Consider the following 16,431-nt stretch of genomic DNA (forward strand, 5'->3'; position numbering starts at 1 on the left):
GACGTTATTTCAGCATAAGCACCTTTGTTCTCCCGCTGGAAAATGTTAGGTGTAATTTCTCCTGACACTCTGCACTTTTCGTTATTTTTCTTTTCTCCTCTTCAGAATTGGAGAACGATTAATTCATTTCCTCCCTCACCCCACCCTTATTTTTATACTTGGCTTTCATATACAGCACATACACGTGGTAGAAATAAAATATCTTGTGTTTACACAATGATGTTACACTTAATTACTTTGTCAGAGGAACATAAAACAATTACACTCTAAGATGCAGTAATTTATTTATATGAACGATATTATAGAATCTGGTTGACAGACATAATGTTTCAAGTAATCCCCTTTGATTCTGCAGGGATATGGTTTCAAGCCAAAATACGATGGCGACGATCTTACCTACACAGTGAAGAATTTGAGGCGTAGTACGAAATACAAGTTTAGGGTAAGATTTTTCACATATGTGGGTTTTGGATGGCTTCCTCTGGCTGTTTGGGTCTCTTGGAACTCGAGGTTTGACTTGTTGACTTAAGGGAAACTAAATTTGAAGGGAAACCAGTCTCTCTCCTAAAACTATCATCTCATTGCTTTATTGGTCATCTCTGTAGAAGTTCATGAACCTCTGAAAGGGCATAGCACCATTGCAGGCATCTTGAAATGTGTCATTCTTGCTCATTACTCCACGTTTGTAACAGCTGTGGAGCTTTTTGGTTGTTTTTTGGCTTCTCTGTCACACAGGTACTATTACTTAGTTCTTTGGTAGATAGAAAACATCTCAAACTCTTAGGATAAGGAGCAAGTTTGATTTTATTTTTTTTAATGTATCAGTGCTATGCAGTGATTGAACCCAAGTGAGTAAATCACTCATATTACACAGAATCACAGAATCACAGAATTGTAGGGGCTGGAAGGGACCTCCAGAGATCATCGAGTCCAACCCCCCTGCCAAAGCAGGTTCCCTACAGCAGGTCACACAGGTAGGCATCCAGGCAGGTCTTGAACATCTCCAGAGAAGGAGACTCCACCACCTCCCTGGGCAGCCTGTTCCAGTGCTCCGTCACCTCACTGTAAAGAAGTTCTTGCGCACGTTTGTGCTGAACTTCCTATGCTGCAGTTTCCATCCATTTCCCCTTGTCCTGTCTCCACTCACCACTGAAAACAGTCTGGCCTCGCCATTCTGCCCCCCACACCTTAGATATTTATAGACCTGGATCAGGTCCCCTCTCAGTCTCCTTTTCTCAAGGCTGAACAGACCCAGTTCACTCAGCCTTTCTTCATAGGAGAGATGCTCCAGGCCCCTCACCATCTTTGTGGCCTTAATATTACTGTGATGCTGAGTCCATTCCTACGTTTTGAAGGTCTTAACTTGCTAGCTCAGGATCGATCAAGTCACGCTTGAACAGTTGCATGGCTTTTGGAGCAAAGCTGATGTGTGTCCCATAGTATGGAGCAGAATCAGAATGGTCTCCAGTCTATTAAGGAAAAAAAATGTCCATAGTTGTTTTCTTGCATACACCTAAATGACTATTTCATAAGCAAGAAGTGGAGCTGCTTAAGAACAGCATCTTTTAGCAATGTGAGAGGGAGAAGTCCGGCACTTGCTGTGTTTGTTTTGAGTCTAATACTTTAAGTACTCCTTTTGAAATTACAGCAAGTATTTTACAGTTCTGAATATTACTACTTCATAGAATCATAGAATGGCCTGGGTTGAAAAGGACCACAAAGATCATTTCATTTCAACCTCCCTGCTATGTGCAGGGTTGCCAAGCACTAGGCAAGGCTCCCAGAGCAACATGCAGCCTGGCCTTGAATGCCTTCAGACTTTTTCAGAAGTGGAAAAGATTGCAGTAGGCATTCATCTTATGGTACATATCCATAATTTAATGCTTATGTGACTTAAATTTTACAGTATATTTTTAAGATGGTGCCACTGTTCAGGTTATACATGTATTTAAACTGAAAAGCATTATGGTTTTCCTTTGAAAGTAGCTCTGTATGTTAATGGCATACATTATTAGTAAGTACGTGGTTAACTTCAGCATCCCAAGTTTGTCATTAAAATAAAGAACCAACATTTATACTATGGTTTTCATAACAGAACTGCTACCAGAAGTCTGCTCACTTTCACAGGGCATAAAGGAGAAACAAATTGTGCGCTAATCAGGTCTTTAATTTTTATTATACAGGAGAAAGACTTAATTAGTAGTAATATTCCTTAAGGCTTTTGAAAGAAACTTTGTAACCATTGGAAACCTTATTACGATAGGTAAATACCAACTGTCCTTGTAACTTCATTTGTAAGGCAGAAAAACAAACAGATGATTGTTAATCTTGTAAACTCTATGAGGAGAATGTCTAAGAAGCAGGTTAGCTCACATTTCCTCTTCTCAAGCTGTAGTGACATCAATCCTATCGTTTGGATTCTATTTAATTGTTAAATAAATATAAAAGCAAAAAATGTATATATATATTTAGGTTGCTTAGATTTTTGCTAGGAACAAATTGGAATACATGATAAATTAACTGCACAACTAGGAAGTAAAGAATAGCAGCAGTTTGTTTTCTTAGAATCACAGACCAGTCCAGGTTGGAAGAGACCTTTGGTGATCATCTGGCAACAATTTGTCTAGAGAGCAGGACTTTCAGTCAAGCTTTTTAACCCTGTTCTATTCCTGCTGACCTGAGACTTCTGTATTTCCAGCAAGGGACATTTTTCTTCTTTGCTGAGCAGCCTGCACTCCTGGTGATTAATTTCTTTTTTTATATCCAGACAGAATTTTCTTTGACACGTTTGTGCCCATGCTCTTTTGTCCTGTCATCACATATCCTTGCCAAAAGAGTGTTTTCCTATTTTCTTTAACTGCTTCTTGTGTTTTGGAAGGCAGTGATTAGATCCCCCTCACTGAAACATTTACTAGGCAGAGTAAACTCAGGCTCCTCAGTTCTTCCTCCTGTTCTCCAGTTCTGTAATCATCATGCTGGCTCTCTTCTGCACTCTCCAATTTCTCAGTGTCTCTTGAACAGGGAGTACCAAAACTGGGAAGAATGTTCTAGATTTGGCCTAAATGATGCTAGACAAAGTGGCAAAATCACATCCCTTGCTCTGCTAGTGAAAGGCTTGCTGAGGCAGGCCATGAAACAGTCTACGTGCACTGCTGCCAGGGTGCACTGCTGCCTTTCTCTGAATAGGATCCCATGGTCCTGCAGAACTGTAATGGAAAAGGTAGTAGCTCTTAGACCTGACTAATTTCTGAGTCTCTTAGTTTTAAAAAAACAAGCTTTCAAATCCTTCATTTGAATTAAAGCAGTTTGAGCACCTGCAGGTTCCATTAGCACCACTGAGAGCTGCATATCTGAACTACCTTTTACAGTCGGGCTGGTTTAATGCCTTGAGTAGAAACCTAAATTTATACACCAGCATTTGAAATTTGGAGGATATGGCAGGTTATGAATTTTCTTTTTGTTTGGTTGGTTGGTTTGTTCCAACTTCACCATTACCAGTTTTTGGTAGGTTGGTTTTTTTGTTTGTTTGTTTTTAAGGATTCTTTTTCTTTCTAGCAGTTCACAGGCATTTTTAATTTCAGCATAGTGGTTGACTAACTGCAGGACTAATGAAAAATCATGAAATGAAGGTACATAATAGATTCATTCCTCCTGATGGCATATCTATCTACGCATACATATAAGTTAATTTGTTCTTACCATTAACACTGAAGAGCATACTGGTATATTTGTTCTGTGGTTATGATAATTTTTGTATATTTACAGGTCATTGCCTATAATTCAGAAGGGAAAAGCAGTCCAAGTGAGACAGTAGACTATACTACTTGCCCAGACAAACCTGGAGCACCTTCAAAACCCTCAGTGAAGGGAAAAATCCACGCACAAAGTTTTAAAATAATCTGGGGTAAGAATGTTGTCCGGCTCTGTTTATAGTTTGTTCTCTTTATTTTGTGAATGTTCACACACAGAAGGCCAGGTTTCACTTCAGTAACATTTCAGTCAACTGTAAAGAACTTCAGTCAACTAAGAGGAAAATACAGGTAAAAAATACCTGTGGTGGCAGAGTAATAGAGTGATTATTGGAAGAGTAATGGATCAGCGTACTAAGAAGTTAATGTTGCTCTGGTTTAATAAGTAGATGCTATGAAATTGTCAGGTTTTTTAATCAAAAAAAAGGGCCCAGGCTTAACTTCTGTCTGTAAAATGCTCGATTTTTTAAAATATTTTTATTTTTTTATTTTCATTAGGGATCTTGAGAAACTTTCGTTAGGGTGAGTTTTGTCACCTTTATGCAATGAAATAGAAAAAGGTGAAGCAGTGCTGTGATATTTTACTGTAGCAGAAAACCAAGTGATCGAAGGTCTTAGTTATTGCAATTTCATTTCTTACCTTGTAGAACGTTTGAAGTTGTTAGAAATAGAAATATCTAATTTGTGAAAGTAAAATCCTATTGTATTAGGAATATCTAATTTGTAAAAAGAAAACTATCTAAAAATACCTATTTTTTAATGGTTCTATAGTACTCTTTTTTTTTTTCATGAGTGATAATTAATATGAATGCTTCATTTTCCATTTGAAGTAAATTAACTGCTGTCTTTCAACCAAAGAAGTGTTATGTGCCATATAATACATCTTATTTTGTTTAGCAAGTATGATGTGATATGTAATGCTTGCCTCAGAGCCAACATCCTTTCATCCATCATATACATAATGTAATGTTATAGCAGCAGTGCCCTTCTGTATTGAAGCTGCCTCTATATTTGGCAAAAATGTTGCTTTCCCACAGTATTTTAATTTTACTGTTCCTTAAGTCAGCTCTGAGAAAGAGTAGTAGGATTATGCCAAAGATAATTCTGTAGTTTCCTATGTTTTTCTTGCATATTGTCCTAAGGAGGATAGTGAACTTGATTTCTATTGCTATATTAAAAGTTCAAGTGTTCAGCACAGAACTCCTGACTTCTGTTCTCTCTCAGAATATTTAGGGTTTTTTGCATGTTTTCCTCCAAACATTTTGATATATTCTGACTTGTAAATATGAATCTTTTTCCAATCTGCAGTCCATATTACAGTGCCATTAGGATCAATGACCCTGAAACCGTAATCGGGCAGCCTTCCGCAGGACTTCAGCCTAAATGAAATGTTTGCTGTGGCATCTCCCAGCTGCCTAATTCACTCATCACACATCATCTGTGGATGACAGCAGGGTTATGATTTGGCAGCTTAGGGTAGTGGAGGAGTTGAATGATTTGCAGCTGTCTGAACTAGGATGCAGGATGCTGTGGCCAACTGGGTGAAAAAAGCATTCATTTCCTGTTGGGTGACTGGTTTTCCTTTTTCAATTTTTCCCCAAGAGCTACAAAACAATTTGAGTTCACCTGCTTATAGTTGGAATGTTGTTTTTTTCACAGATCCACCAAAAGACACTGGAGGAGCAGCAATAAATACATACGTTGTGGAAATCTCTGAGGGCTCTAATGGTAAGAACTAGGAGTCATGTGTTGGCATTCAGCTGTGATCTTTTTTGTATGCACACCTTTAGTTGTAAATTGAGGAAAGGGTAAAATATGTAATGTGATAGCAGATATTATTGCAAGAGTCTGTCATTTTAAAAATGAGGATGTTGATACTTGTACACAGGAAGTTTTCTTTCTCAGGATTAGAAAGAAAATGCAGTAAAACTGAGTCAAAAGTGCTGCTCTGTTTAACCTATCAAATGAGCGTGTTCTGTTTTGGAAATCAAATGATGTATTTCAGATGTTTAAAGGGCAAGAAAGGGCCACTTAGCCTTGCTGGATGCATGATTGAATCACCGGTGTTCCATTCACTGCCGCTACACTGATGGAACACTGATGTAGCTGGAAAAAGTTTTTAGAATCAGAATTGCAGAATTGTTTGAGTTTGAAGAGGCCCTTAAGGGCCATTTGGACCAGCTTTCCCACAATCCATCATCAGCGACATGTGCAGCGCAATCAGGTGCTCAGAGCCCCGTTCAGCCTGACCTTGGGTGGGCATCCACCTCCGCTCTGGGCATCCTGTGCCAGTGCTTCACTACCCTTATTGTAATTCTTTTTCATAGAATCATGGAATCACCAAGGTTGGAAAAGTCTTCCAAGATCATCCAGTCCAACCACCCACCCATCACCAACATTTCTCACTAAACCATGTCCCTCAGTACAACGTCTAAACGTTCCTTGAACACCTCCAGGGACAGTGACTTCACCACCTCCCTGGGCAGCCCATTCCAGCACCTGACCACTCTTTCAGAGAAGAAGTTTTTCTACTATTTGCTTTTATGTTCCGTCATGCACGTTTCTTAATTGGGCATAAAAGTACCCAACTAAATTGTTTGAAAATCTAAACCTTTTATTGTATTCAGCAACACTTCCTTACTGTGTTGCATGTCCACATTCAGTCACTTGTGGAACAGTTTGCCTAAGCCTTTCATGCAGATGCAGTGAGCTGTGCATTACATTTCATTCGTGACCCTCTGTGATGGGGTGAATTGTTGTAGGTTTAATTTAAAGGCTCCAGGTTAGCAGAGTAATGTTTCAGAGAGGAAGAATGTTCTCATTTAAGAATCTGTCTGAAGAGAAAAGAATGAAATCAAGTGTTCCCGATGATGCTGAACCATTCAGAAACACAGAAACGAGCTTTATCAATTTTAAGCTGTAGTGACAATATGCAGAGTGGATATATGTGATGTAATTAAAAGATCTTTTCCTTGGAAAGTGTTGCTTTTCTATTTTTATTGGTTATGATGTTTAGATATGGTTGCTGACCCAGTAATAATTACCTTTTTTAAAGTAAATGCTCTCTTATTTAATGTAAATAGCAAATAAGGAAGATGTTTGACTTTGCAGCTCTACACAAGTTTGTATAGGAAACTGAAACAATTAGACCTTATCCCAGGGCATGCAAAGCAAGCCTTTAATATTACTTCTTTCATAAACACATAAGCAGACGTTAATTTGGTGAGTCTAGGATACTGAAGTGTGGTAAATTACACCTTGGTTCATTGCACACTTATTCTTTACCTTTCAGGAAACAAGTGGGACACAATATACAGTGGAGCTGCAAGGGAGCATTTGTGTGATCGATTAAATCCTGGTTGTTCCTACCGCTTACGTGTGTATTGCATTGGGGAAGGAGGGCAGAGCATGGTAATACTAGCTGATGTGTTTTTTAATACAAATCTTTGAGAAAACGTAATCCAACAGTTCATAAATACTGTCAGAGGAATAATTGTACAGAAGTGCTTAACAAAAGCACTGTCAGAATCTCCAAGAAATCCCAGTACTGGTGCAGAGTGGTTCAAGTTTCTGCCTACTTCTTTAAGAAATACATACAGATATTCTCTTCTGATGGTATTTTGCTTTATGTGATTTTACTTGTTTACAGAAAAAATACTATGTCTTTCCCTGTGCAACGTTAGTAAATTGAAAATGACTTTTCCCAAGTCCTAACCCAAGGCATCAGACTAAATTTAATGCTTTCCATGTGATCAGTGTAGTACTCTGAGCAGCTGAGTTAGGCTATAGGAAATTCTTCCATATAGAAGTCTCCTGCAAAGACAGTCCTGCCCACAGCCACCTTGTCTTGAGAATAAATTGAGATTTCTTCAGCGCTGATGCAGCTGTGGTGCTTTTGTTCCTGCCATACAGGGGAAGGAGAAAGGCAGTGTATTTTCCAGTCACCTACCCACAAGTTACCTATGGAGATTTTCCATGGAGATTTTCAATCTGCCAACCTCCTTCCTTCTTTGAATAAATATATTTTAGAATAAATACCCAAGAAGCTCCAAGATGGAGGTAGCTTTCAGAAAGTTGCAGTACTTTTTGGAAGTGCCAGAAATAGACAGAAAAACAGTAAACAAAGATGTAATGAAAACTTTTCTGTGAAACATTCTACTTTTTATCTAGCATCTGTTGCTCAGTGAAATAATACATTTCAAAGAAACTGAAAGGCAGCAGATTTTTCTAGTGCACTCCTACTGGAACATACGTAAAGAGCAGCTGTGAAAAAAGACTCTAAGTTGCATCTCTGTTGTGAACTAAAAGGCTTATCACCTTCAGTCCAGAAATAGGCATATTTGTTCTGTATCACACTGAAGCTAATAACCCCTCACCACAGCTGACTCATTCCTTTCTGCATCCAGAATAGACAGTGCCATCTGTTGCATGTTGCTATGTACTTTCTGGCACACTTCAAATACTTACACAGTAAGTGTTACTAAGTAGTGAAAAAGTTGAAATCTCAATTTCTTAATCAGTTCTGTTTGACATTTCTGCCCACTTGGCTTTCTAAGGGGCTCTTGCACAGAAAGAAGTGTACAGCTCTTGGAGTGAGGTTTTAGAAACTGTTAAACTGCAGTTTAATGGAAAAGAGAATGGCTTGACATATCAATTCATAGCTCAGGGTCCTATACTAGCTTTGTAGTGAGACTTCTTCATTGTTATTACTGTAGCCCCTTGTATAACAGTGACTCAAAGACAAAAGTTAACTTTGTATATTGTGTAATCGCTGTAGCAGGTTTTAAATAAGTATTACAATTCATACATACTAAGTATTAGTATTAATGCCAAAGTATTTTCGTGTATTTGAGGATGTGGTTCAAGAAATGGAAGAACTCAAGTATGTGCTTTTACTTGTAACATAACTGATGTTTTGGTGCAGGTGTCTTCATTAATCTCTCCCCTTCCTAGGCATCTGATTCTTTACTGGTACAGACACCTGCAGTGGTTCCTGGTCCATGCCAACCTCCTCGGCTACAGGGTAGACCAAGAGCAAGAGAAATTCAGCTGCGCTGGGGTAATGCTATTACAACCATTCCTGAGGGTACTGAGGGATCAAAATATGTTGTGTGTTAACATTAAGTAAGGTTTGCTTTCTTATTTTCAGGACCACCTCAGGTAGATGGCGGCTCACCCATTAGCTGCTATGGTCTGGAAATGTTTCAGACAGAAACCGATGAACACAGAGAGGTTTACCAAGGCTCTGATGTTGAATGCACGGTAGGCAGCCTTCTTCCAGGGAGGATGTACAACTTCAGACTGCGAGCAGCTAACAAGGCTGGGGTAAGGAGGCAATCTGAAATGAAATTGATTCAGGAGAGTACAATTGCTATTAAGCATCTTCTCTTTTGTAGGAATCAATTTTAAAGTCGCTTCAAAATGAGGATTTCTTAATGTAGATTCATTTGGTACACAGAGCTTATTGCTGTGTGGGAAGAGTTAAACATCAGTTTAGAACAAAGGGATTTTTAAAGGAAGGGAAAACAGCTAAATTATGTCTTATACCTGAATCATAGCATTGGGAAAAGGTTAGGAAGTGCTAAGTATTTCATCAAAGCATTTTTGTGACTTGAATATTCTTATGTGAAGTAAGGTAGTGAACTGTTTTCTGTATTCAGCTCTGTAAGCTGATCATCCTTTATTACTGTATGTTGCTGTTCTAGAACATGTTAATAAGCATATTCTGGGTTTTTTAATATTTAGCTTAACTTCTGAGTCATGTTTTATCAGATGCAAGGCTATTTTTTTGTTGTTGAGTTATTAAATGTGTTTAAATCAATTGTTGCTGTAGTACAAGCATTATCTGCTTATGTATCCAAAGTCCTTATTTAAAGACCGAGGCAGGGCTGCTTGCATTTGTTTGATAGCATTTGCTGCATAAAAACTATCATCACCAGTTGACGCTGTTTGTGGAAAGGTCTGCAGCTTAAAGCTTTAATGCACTGACCTTAATTTTAAATCCCCTAACAAGCAGTTTATAGATGGAGCATTTTTGGAATCCTTTTTCTTTCTCGTAGTTACATACAAATAGGCAGTTACAAATTGTGTTCTGTTATGGTGTAGCAAACACATAGCTTCAAAAGAGGAAAGTGCTTTCAAATCCTTCTGCTTGAGAGTTTGAAGTGCTGAACTTATTTGCTGTAGAGACAAGTCTTGCAGCTATTTTGGAGAATAGTCAGATACTGAAATAAATCCTCAGTCCGCAGTCCACAAAGATTTATTTTGCAAGTGAACAGTACAAACTTTCAGGCTGCTCTTACACAGTTGTGCTGTGACAAACTGTTTAGAAAGCAGTAATTTTGTGTTTATCAGTTAGTTATATCAATTCCCTTTTCAATAGTTTGGACCTTACTCGGAAAAATGTGAAATTACTACAGCACCTGGACCACCAGATCAGTGCAGGCCCCCCCAGGTGACGTGCAGATCTGCCGCGTGTGCCCAGGTGTCCTGGGAGGTAAGAATGCAATGCTGTGTATGTGAATGTCTTCTGCATTTTTAAGTTCAACCTTAAAAGCTTTAGACTTTAATCATATTTTTAAACATACTTACTTGGGTACACAGAGCTTGGTAGGTGAAAACTTAGAAGTAATCCATCATACCATGGTATGACAGCTGTAAGTTAGAACCCCACAGATACCTGAGGTCTTACTTTCTTCTTTTATTTAAGTTTTGCCACAACTACTGCACTAGATTTGAGTTATGCAGGCTCTTATTAATTCTTTTTCTTTAATGTAATTGTTTCCTCAGAGCAGATACATCCATGGATTGTTGTACATTTGTTGTTTTCATAAGTTGATTTAATTTTATGTAATTGCATCAGTAGTAACATAGCAAAAGCCTTTCAGACTTCCTAGAAACCCATGGTATTTAGATGTCTGATTTAAAAAAATGCAATAGATAAAAAACTAAGGCTGATAAAAAGGAGGATTCTCTCTGAGAACACTGTTTAAACAGAGCTCTTCAATGGCTTGAGGTGGAGACAATCATGTGGGTTACAGAACTGTACAGAAGATTAGGCTTGTTTAACCCAGAATGTTCATGCTTCCTGCTGGGTATGTCCCAGGGGGGCCCTCCTTACTCACCCATGAGATGAAGAAATCTAAAGAAATCTCTTTAAAATCTCTCAGGTAGAAATAGTTTGGCCAATCTTAGATATCTGCTTTATAGAATCCCAGAATAAGTAACGTAGGACTGTACTCTCTCCTTGAAATCACAGCTAACTTCACATTTAGATTGGGTTTCTCAGAGCCTTGTCCAGCCAAACGTTTTACATATCTCCAAGTCTGAAGGTTCTGCAGTCTCACAAAACTATTTCTGGGCAAACTGTCATGCTGCAGATTTTTTTCCTTCAAGTCCAGTCAAAATGTCCTTTACTACAAGGTGTGACATTTGCCTATTGTCCTGCTACTGAGTATCTCCAAGAAGAATTTGGCGGTGTCTTTTTTGTACCTTCCCAGTAAGTAGCTTAAGGCAACTTTCCCCTTAGCCAACTCCTCTTAGTATCAAATACTCATTTCAGTGCCCTCCCTTTTGATGGCCATCTGCCAGGCTTTTTCCAGTATGTCAATGTCTGTACTGGGGAGCCCATGACTGGACAGAGTACTAGAGATGGAGCCCCCACAGGTGCCAAACAGAAGGGAATCATATTCCTCTCAGCTTTCTTGATCCTCTTCTGCTAATTCAGCTAGTATGTAGTTAGCCTTCATCAGGCACACACTGCTGACTCCTGTTCAGCTTGCATACCAGGACTCCAAGTTCTTTTTTGGTAAGCTTGCTCCTCAGCCCCAGTACAGTTCTGTCTAGGAATTTGAATTCACCTTTGCCTTAGTTGAACTTAATGAGGTCTGTATCAGATCCTGCTTGCTGAAATTCTCTGGCAGCTGAACCCTTCAGCATATCAAATACTTGAAAGGGGGTCTATCAATCACATCAGATGTTATCCTTTGAAATTCTGTTTGCGTCGAGTCACTTATCTTCACATGCATAATGCTGAAAGTAGGGAATGTTCCTCTTTCAAAAGAAGGGGAAAGCAGAAGACATCTTGGAACAGTTGGCTTGATATGATTGCTTTCTTGGAATATGTAGTCCAAAACAGCAGCATCATTCTCCTTCAGTTCTCCTGATGATCTAAGATTTTTTTTTTTTATTTGTGGTAAGGTGTTTTTGACCTTTTTTTTTCTTAATTAACTTGTTGACTGCTGATACCTTTCTGTAATGTCATATCTTAGTTGAGACTGATTGGAACTGCATTTCAGATGACTGTTTCTGAGGTAGTATTAAAACTCCCCAAAAATAGGGAGGCTAAGTTTGCGGTAGGCAGTGAGGAAAAATAGGCTACTGGAGGAGGCATTTCAGTCCAGGTCTGTGGTGTTGTATAGCTGTCTATCTGATATCTTTGCAGCACTGTCTTGGAAAAAGACAGTGCACAATTTTCAGCTTCCCACTCTGTTATAGCCTGGTTTCCATTCAGGAGAGCCATGATGTGCTTCAGAGGAGGAGTCCTTTGTTCTGCAAGATGAAGACATGAGCAGCAGCATGCGTTTGCATGTTGTTCTCCCTGCACTATAGACCCAGTCTGCAAAAATTCCTGTACCTTCCATAACCCTCCCAAGAAGACCATCTCTTGCCATTGGCTTTTGTGGTTCCTAAGCTAAATTGTACAGGCTAGGTCATCTCTGTATTTAAGCAACTAAATCACAATTACTCTGTACAAAGTGGTCTGCAATAGTAAATAGTGTTTTTAAAGTATGGATGACTCAAGGCCAGTAATGCAATCAGATTTATTTGTATTGTATTAAAATAAAAACTAGGAAATAAAGGGGAAGGGTAACATTCCCGTGGAGCTTAGAGCTCTCTGCCTCACTGTTGCCTAGGATCCTGTTGCTTTATAGGAACAAACCTAAAAAAAACTAAGAGATGTAGAAAGTTTGGAGTCTGATTATTTATTTATTCATTTTCAGTCAGTGACTTCAACTTCTAACTACTTGTATCCATTTTAAAGGTTCCAGGGAGTAATGGAGCTGATGTCACAGAATACCGACTGGAATGGGGTGGTATGGAAGGATGCATGCAGATCTCTTATTGCGGGCCTGGCCTCAACTGTGAAATGAAAGGACTTTTGCCTGCTACTATATACTATTGCAGGGTTCAGGTAAAGATGTAAAAGTTTTGCTAGTGGAATCTGGAAACAGGAGTTGTCTCTGCCATAAAAACGTGGTCTGCTTTGCATTTGCAGGCAGTGAACGTTGCGGGTGCAGGCCCTTTCAGTGAAGTAGTGGCATGCATGACTCCAGCCTCTGTGCCTGCAGTTGTGACTTGTCTTCGGGGACTAAGTGAAGATGAAGTGGAAAGTCCACACTATTATCCTTCCACATGCCTTGCTTTAAGTTGGGAAAAACCTTGTGACCATGGGTCTGAGATCATTGGTTACAGCATAGACTTTGGAGATAAGCAGCCAATAACTGTTGGGAAGGTTCTGAGCTATTTTATAGATGGCTTACAGCCAGATACAACCTACAGGTATGCTATGCAAAGCTACTCAAAAGTCTAACATATATTCCACAGCAGCAAATTCTTTGTTTCCATTTATTTATTTGTTCTCTACCTTTACTCTGAGAGGCATTAGTAGATAACCCTGGAGTAAAAGGAAGCTCTGTAATTATGATCTTCATAAATAGATGAGCTATGTTGGTTTTATTTTGTTTCTAGAACAATTTATTTTAATTTGTTTATTGTGGTAGATTTGATGGATCTCTTAATGCATCAGTTCAATTGAATTCAGATTACAGGTCCAGATTCATAACCATTTTTGGATAGCTTGCTCTATAGAGAGATAGCTTCTAATCTGTTTGTCAAGCTAAAGTGCATTCAAGGAAGGACCATATCCAGTCTTTGACTGGATTGTCTGATCTAATAACAGCTCATCACATCTTGCAATGTCATTTCTGCAGAAATACCATGTATTTGGGTGACAGGCAGCATTAAGAACATTGGTTTGGAAATCTATCAGTCAATTTAAAATTTAATTGAACAATTTCAGTTACCAGAATTGTCCCTTATGTTTGACATAAGAGTTACTGAAAAATAGAAATGTAGAGATCCTAAAGGCACTCTACATTCTTGTTGCAAACACACATCTTCTATGTTCAAACCTAAAGGAGAATATCAGTCTCACGGACGTTAGAATTTAAGCTCACACTGGTTTCAGTATAGTTCTGTAACCTGAAAGATTTGGCTTTCTTTCTTTCTAATGCTGTATGCAAGACTAAAATCTTTTCTGTTGCCTCATAATTATTTAGTAATAATGCTGGCAAACTGTTGCTCTCCATATCAACGAACTGAAAACTGAGAAGCTTCTTGTAGAGGCACTTCTGCACTTCTACCCACAAAAGTGCTTTTACAGAACATATCCTGGATTGTCATCTCTCCAAATAAAAGCTGCATGAAGTCCTTAGTTCTGTGCTATAATAAATTAACATAATGTTAAATGTTACTGTAGAGAAGGAGAGATACTTATTCATAAACTTGCACACACATTTCTGTTCCAGTGTTTTGAAATTGTGTGGTTGATTGTTTTAGAATGGAATGGCTGTGATTACTTTTTTCCAGTTACCTAGATACTATTTCAGACATGTGAACCTTAGTCTTTGAAAAATGAGATTAGGCAAACATTGCTATCTATGGCTACCTGTGAGATCTGTAGATTGGCTCAGGGTTTTTTTGGGTTTTTTTCTGTTTTCTGTTTTTTCTTTTTGGAAACAAATTTCTTGGCCATCATTGTTTTCTGTTGAATTCCCTAAAAAATAAAAATTATCCCTGAATGTCAAGTTCTACAAAGCCCTCTGCCATGTGACCTTCAACTTCTCATTGCCTCCTTTCCCATTTCAGGCAGACCCAAAATGTCTGCGTGCACCTGGAGATACTTTAGCAGTGAAAACAGCATTTTGCAAGAGAAGGAGCTGGACACTGTCCCCTTATTTTCACATGAGCCAGCTCTGTGCTTAAAACTTTCCTGTAGTCATTCTCAAAGTCAGCTGATGAAATAGCCAAAGCTATGGATTTGTATATTTTGGGGGTGTTTGTTTGCTGGTTGTTTTTCATCCTCTCAACTCTCCAGGGTGAGAAATACAAATTCTATAGTGGTTGGCCGTCAAAAATTTTGCTACAAGGCCTTGCAGGGTCAGAAAGATGAACCATTCTTGAGTAGCTTTTGCATTTTTGCCCTAATGCTTATGATGCAAATACACGAATGCGTTTAATTTTGAATCAGCTCAACTCCCTTAGAATTTGTCAAGGAGAGTGACATCCTGCATTTTTGTGAGAGTTTATAAGAGCACAATACTGAAAAAAATTCTTCACCATAGAAAGTACTGCCTATACGATACCATTATTCTCTCTTGATCACAACTGGTGGATGTAACCAGTTAGTTTTTTTAATCTAATTTCAAGTTCATTTGTACTTTTTTTCGAATGCTAGAATCCGAATTCAAGCCCTTAACAGCCTTGGAGCAGGACCTTTCAGCCACACCATAAAACTGAAAACAAAGCCTCTCCCCCCGGATCCTCCTCGCCTGGAGTGTGTTGCATACAGTTCTCAGACTCTCAAGCTGAAGTGGGGAGAGGGAACTGCAAAAGCGTTAACTGACTCCATTCTGTACCACCTTCAAATGGAGGATAAGAATGGAAGGTTAGTTTTGGCATTGCCTTAATCTGCTGTTTCATCATGGTCTTTGGAGATAGTATCAAAGGGCAAAATTCCTTTTGCTTGGCTTAATTTGCAAGGGCAGTAGGAGGTCTTCTCATCTGGCAAGGCAGAAGCTCTGTAGTGTTAAGTGCTGCAAAGCACAAGATGAAAAACTTCATAGCTTTTTTATTTACAGTTCAATAGTAAGAGTCTAATGAAATGCTTTGTACTGGTATACTCCTCTCTTTTCTCACTTTTTTTTTTAGTGTTTTATTGAAGTATTTAGTCTAATTAGTCCTGTAAATTTTATCTAATCGATGTTGAAAGAGGTAGATTCTTCATTCTCTGCTGTAAGCAGTACACTGCTTTGTAAACATAAAATCAATCTCTGCTGTGTTTTGGGAATGCCAAAACTGAAAATAGAATTTGAGCTGCTGAGATCAGTCTTTGTCAGAATTACAACAAGAAGGGAAGCGGCCAGTCTGCAGGAGCTATCACAATGGTACATGGTACGCACACATACGAAGTTCAGGCCTCCACTCACATTTGAGCATCAGCATTTACCTACATCTAACAGTGATGTACAAGAGCTGTCGGATCTGTGATCCTTTCTTAAGTGTAATAAGGGAGAGCTGCAAAGGCACAAATAGCTAAAAGCTGGTCGGCCTGATTTTCAAGTTTAAGTGACTTTTCAAAAAAGGAAAGTATGCATTGTTGGGAGGGAGAGGACTACTGTCCTTTCCCATTTCAAGTGCAGAAGGGTGTCTGAAAATGCTTAGGTTCATTTTTGTCAAGAGGAAGTGTACGGTATTCTGTGTTGGAAAGAGATTTTGTTTCAGTTTCACAGTCACGAGAAACAAAAGCCTACTCCTGAAAATGAGTTCATTGTTTAATAGTTAAGTATTTCTGGTTTTTCATTAGATTGTGGGAAATTATAAGAATAAATTACAAGACAGT

At 38.7% G+C, this 16,431-nt stretch overlaps 1 protein-coding gene across 4 annotated transcripts in view; it reads left to right on the forward strand.

Annotated features, from left to right (window-relative positions):
- The window catches only part of FNDC3A (fibronectin type III domain containing 3A), a 114,049-nt gene that overhangs the window by 88,251 nt on the left and 9,367 nt on the right, over window positions 1-16,431 (forward strand). For all 4 annotated transcript variants that reach the window (XM_048957289.1, XM_048957300.1, XM_048957309.1 and 1 more), the window contains 10 exons: window positions 356-442; window positions 3,766-3,904; window positions 5,409-5,477; window positions 7,042-7,160; window positions 8,703-8,808; window positions 8,899-9,074; window positions 10,132-10,245; window positions 12,793-12,942; window positions 13,027-13,310; window positions 15,268-15,477. In XM_048957289.1, the coding sequence (XP_048813246.1) occupies window positions 356-442; window positions 3,766-3,904; window positions 5,409-5,477; window positions 7,042-7,160; window positions 8,703-8,808; window positions 8,899-9,074; window positions 10,132-10,245; window positions 12,793-12,942; window positions 13,027-13,310; window positions 15,268-15,477 (1,454 nt within the window). The remainder of the gene's footprint in view (window positions 1-355; window positions 443-3,765; window positions 3,905-5,408; window positions 5,478-7,041; window positions 7,161-8,702; window positions 8,809-8,898; window positions 9,075-10,131; window positions 10,246-12,792; window positions 12,943-13,026; window positions 13,311-15,267; window positions 15,478-16,431) is intronic.

Source organism: Lagopus muta, chromosome 1, assembly GCF_023343835.1.
Source record: "Lagopus muta isolate bLagMut1 chromosome 1, bLagMut1 primary, whole genome shotgun sequence".
In the NCBI taxonomy this organism is placed as follows: Eukaryota; Metazoa; Chordata; class Aves; order Galliformes; family Phasianidae; genus Lagopus; species Lagopus muta.